We start from the raw sequence: 5054 nt of genomic DNA, 5'->3' as shown, positions 1-5054 counted from the left end.
CTGGATGCGTTCTGGTCCTGACCTGCTCAGTTTATTGGGACATTCAGAGCCGTCCGACTAAATTCACTTAGCTGATAGTTTTTCCTAACAGCTTGCTGTCTTCTCACCGGATGCTGACCTCATCCTGACTTAAAAGTGGCTCTAATCATCCAATCAAGTGAAAGAAAGACCAGCCTCTGTTCATCCTGGAAGCGGATCAGTGGTGGGGGGGAAAACCCAGCGGAGACTCGTCGATGTTTGGGATGTTTGTGGTGGTGAGTCTCTCCAGAGACGAAGCCTTCGGGTGAAAAACTGAGAGTTCACCTGATTTAATTGTTTTACATTCTTCTRAAACAGGTTCCCGTCTTTAAACTCCAGGCTGTCGTTATTGATATGTGTMGGTTTCCAAACATGGTGTTTACTTATGATAAACATGTTGTTAACCGCAGCAGCCCATCATGACGTGTTTCCGTCTGCTGCTTGCTAAATTACCCTGATTGCCATCTTCTCAGGTTTCCTCCTCTGCTCTGAGAAGATAACATCCCTCCCTCTATCTGTCCCCGAACATCCCCTCTCTTCTGCTATCTCGCCTTCTCTAAATCCGGTTATCTCTCTGCTCTCATGATGATGATGACCGTTGGCATATCTCTTTAATCTCTACATCGCGGCTTCTTATTTCCCCTTTTCCCCTCTATCAGTTCGTAACACTTTTTGTCATCTGCTACAAACGTAAATGTCTCTTTTAGCCCCAAATTAATGCAGGTAATGTTTTTAACTGCTTTATTTTACATGCAGGATCTCCAAAAACATCCCCACCACCAAGGACGTGGAGCCGCTGCTGGAGATCGACGGAGACATCCGCAGCTTTGAGGTCTTCCTGTCCTCCAGGACGCCCGTCCTCGTCGCCAGAGACGTGGAGACGTTCCTGCCCTGCACCGTCAACCTGGACCCCAAACTCAGGGAGATCATCGCAGGTCTGGATGCTGTCGGATTCACTGGGTCACCAGCCGGGCTCCCACTGATGCTAATCAGAGAAACCAGTTAAATGTCCTGGACTGTGGGAGGAAACTGGGGAACCCAGAGAGAACCCACACGGACAACGTGCAAACCCAAAACYTTCTGGCAAAGTTTATAGCTAAAAAATAAAACATTTAGGTGACTTYAATTTTTATAAATTAGATTTTTAGAACAACGATTGTTCTGACGATGAATCTGCAAATTTAACCATTTTAAAAACTAATAAATAATTTAATTCCTTTTTTAAATACGATTAAAAAGTTGCCTAAGTTGCAATAATTGCATTCCTTTACTGGATATGTAGAAAAAGTTACGTCTGCAGCAGAAATAAAGTAAAATATGAAGCTCAGCTCTTGTCCTTAACCTGTCAATACGGTGAAGAGCTGATCTGATCAATAGTTTTCCAATTAACCAATTAATAACTGGATAGCAAAAGGTGATTATTTTTTATCTGGACCAGGTGAAGCTAAAACCTGCTGGGTAGAACAAAAAGTTTCACCTTAATTTCTGTTTTAAATATGATTTTCTTTAGCATGTTAAAGATTAATTACTCAATTAGTTTATGAWCATTCAAATAATCGATTAATCACAATTAATCGTTTCAGCCGTGAGATATAATAGTCATTTTTCTTCACAATGACAGATTTTAGTTTATTGATACGTACARCATTTTGACAAATTTGTTCTTTGCCGAACTGAAAACAACTTTGCATTTACAATTTTGCTTTATAAATTAAAAATAATAAAAAGTAATCGTGAATAATCACGATTAATCGTTTCAGCCCTCCAATATCATAGTGATTTTTGTTTACAGCTGTATTTTTATTAGTATGTGCAGCATTTTGGCGAACTTGATCTTTGCTAAAATTCAAACAGGTTTGCATTTTTAGATAAATTGTATTTAAATAATCAATTAATCGCGATTAATCGTTTCAGCCCTTCAGTATAATGCTGATTTCTCTTCACATCTATTTGCTGCTTCGTGTTCTGCCACGTAGAATCCCAACAAAACAAACTAAAATGTAGAAAATCACCCGCGAATATGGCGACTGATGAAAGTTTCGGTGTTAAACTCGCAGCCTGGCCTTTCTGGCTGAAGAGCCTCCACACCTGCGCGCTCCGTGAGTCACGTCGCGCTGAGCGCCCTCTGAGTGAGTGTGCTCGTTTGTTTTCAGTGGTCTCACCGCACCATGATGCAGCGGCTTCACGCTGACGCTGCCGTAAAGCCGCTGACGCATCGCAGCAGCAGTGGTGCCTCCGACTCTCGTACGGATTCGCTTTTACGTCACAGTGACTACAAACTGTGAAATCTGGTGGAGCTGCGTGCAGAGCGGCGGCGCTGAATGGCATTATTGTCCCGCTTTCACAGTTTCTGCAGGAAAAAAAACCTGCTTGGCATTCAGCCTTTTGAAAATGAGAAACAAGATGTGGGGAAACACAGAGTTCCTGCAGCTGACACTTCTACAGCGATTACGTAACGATATCAGAACGGCAGGAACACGAGGCAGGCGACTCGTTTCGGTTCGAGATCGCAGAGAAATGAAGAAAATTTTACTGGAAAATCAGAAATACCAAACGTCTAATGAGAGCAAACTCATTTAAGTTATTCGTGAACTGTGGCTGGGGTCCGTGCGAACATCAGTCCAGGGGCCACAGACGGCCCCTGGACCCATCTTTGAACACCGTGAAAGTAGATGCAGGTGTTAGAATGGCCTAATCAAAGTCCAAATTCCAACTTAAAAATTGATGTTTAAGCTGATCTTAAGATGTTTGGTAAATAGAAATGTGAAGCTGTAGAGCAGTGTTTTCAAAGTGTGGGTCGCGGCACTCTAGAGGGACGCCAGGGGGCCGTTTGGGGACCTGGGAAAGTTGGACGGAAGAAAAAATAAAAGCTGAATCCCATAGATTTTTAAATCTTGTATCCTTTATTCAGTCATGCTTTTGTAAACAAAATATAATTTCAATAATTGATTAAAATGTTATTTCGGATGCTAATTTTCTGATTGGCTGCCAAAGTTAGCAGAGCTAGCAAGAAATAGAAAAAAAAACACGTTGTTTGGGGGTCATGGTACGGAAAAGTTTGTAGACGTTCAAATGTGCAACCAGCCAATTTATCGGTGCTGATTTTCTTAATTTTGGGAGATCAGCGATCAGCCGATGCGTCCATGTGAGGCCGATTTTTATCTCAGCAGAGGTCTAGAAATTAGCCGCTGTGCGGTGTGAGAGGTTTTCCTGCTAACCCCTCCTGCCTGTTGGCCCTGCCCGCCTGCTAGCCCCGCCCATTGTGTTAGCCCCGCCCATCGTGTTAGCCCCGCCCGCCATGTTTCTCACTACCTTATGTTTGGCCTAGAACCACCTTGTGTTTAGATGTTTGGTTCTGAAGCGTAAAGGTGTGTTTTGAGCAGGAGGTGAGCGCCGCTGCGCCCCGACCCGGCCCGGCCTGGCCGCTACCCGGCGTCCTGCGGCCAGACGGTGGGCGGCGCCATCAGTGGCTGCCGCCCCGGAGCTGGACTCGCCTCATAAGGGCCCCATTGTGCTGGCGGGTCGGATTGGGTCTCACTCGGCGCGCCATTCAGCTGCCGCCTGTGTGAGCAGGAGACATTCTGGTGCCTGCGTCTTGTTTTCTGGGTCTGCGCACACAGAGCCGCTCTGTTCCTCGCTTAATTCGGGAGGTTTCACCCGAGCCTCGGCTCACCTCACAGGAGAACAGACTCATGCGGAAAAGCAACTGCAGAGTTRAKAGCTGCTGGAGCGGAGAGACGTTCGTAAAGCAGCACAGAAAATATCAGCAATAATTAGGATTATTTCACCCGTCATGAGAGGAAAGACGAGTCATTTCAGTCTCATGTGTTTATTCATTTCTAAATGTCTTAGATTTCRACTAAATATTTAGTTTTACCAACTAAAAATTGAGCTTCAAATTAAATATTTGCTYAGGTTGTAAACATTTAGCTTCAAAGTAAATATCTAGATTAAATTTAGATAGAAAGTCAAATATTGAGCTAAATATTGAGTTAGCATGCTAAATATGTAGCTANAGCTATGTGCTAAATATGTTAGCATGCTAAATATGTAGCTATGTGCTAAATATTGAGCTTCAGTCTAAATATTTTGATCCAAACTAAATGTTTAGTTTGAAGCAACAGCTTGCTAACTAATAATTCTATTTAGTTTAGAGCTAAATATTTTGTTAGTCATATATTTGCTTTAGTTTGACATTTATGGATGACATAATGAAAATAGGACTTTTAAACTCGTGACATGTTAAACATCCCATATGTTCCTCTGCACGGTGATCAGATTTTCTGTTTTTCTCTGGCAGAAAAACGACTGGAGGAATCGAAGTGGGATTAAAAGCGGTTTAAACTCTGAATGTCTCCCATTATGCAGATCATGGGAGAAAAATCGTGCTTGTTATGATTCCCAGCTGTGATTTGGGAATGTTTGAAATGTCATAACCGTTTCTAAACTTCCCTCTGGAGATCATAAAATAAACCGAAGATGTCACTTTAGAGACGGTTCTGTAGAGTCCGGGCCGAGACACAAAGCTGCTAAACAAAAACTAAATATGAGCTAAATATCAAGCTAGTATAGGAAATACTTGGCTACAAACATTTAGTGCTTCAAGCTCCACACTAAATATTTAGTTTGCGTGCTAAATATCTTCCTCCAGACAAAATATTTAGTTTTCCAAATAAAACTTTTCCTCCAAGCTATAATATTTAGTTTATAAGGTAAATATTTAGCACCAAGCTAAATATTTACCTGCAAAATTAGTAGTTACTCAACATGCTAAATATTTAGGCCCAACGTAAATATTGAGTTAGCAGCTAAATATTTAGTCTTCAAACTAAATATTTTACTGCAAGTTATGTATATTTAGTTTTCAATGTTGATGTAGCATGCAAAATATTTTTGCTCCAAATTAAATATTTAGCTTCAAAATTAATACTTACATAGCMTGCTAAATATTTAGTTTTAAAATATTTAGCTAAATATTTAGTTTTAAAATATTTAGCTAAATATTTAGCTAAATATTTAGTTTTAAAATATTTAGC

The 5054-nt window shown here is 41.2% G+C and overlaps 1 protein-coding gene across 1 annotated transcript in view; it reads left to right on the top strand.

The window, feature by feature from the left end:
* LOC103459971 (kinase D-interacting substrate of 220 kDa-like) overlaps nt 1–5054 on the top strand; it is a 52935-nt gene that overhangs the window by 35988 nt on the left and 11893 nt on the right. Inside the window, exons 16-17 of the mRNA XM_017303033.1 lie at nt 775–1019; nt 3402–3583. Of these exons, the coding sequence (XP_017158522.1) occupies nt 775–1019; nt 3402–3583 (427 nt within the window). The remainder of the gene's footprint in view (nt 1–774; nt 1020–3401; nt 3584–5054) is intronic.

The sequence above is a fragment of the Poecilia reticulata genome, unplaced genomic scaffold (assembly GCF_000633615.1).
Source record: "Poecilia reticulata strain Guanapo unplaced genomic scaffold, Guppy_female_1.0+MT scaffold_145, whole genome shotgun sequence".
Lineage (NCBI taxonomy): Eukaryota > Metazoa > Chordata > Actinopteri > Cyprinodontiformes > Poeciliidae > Poecilia > Poecilia reticulata.
The sequence above is the reverse complement of the archived record's forward strand: the minus strand, read 5'-3'. Positions and strand labels throughout refer to the sequence as shown.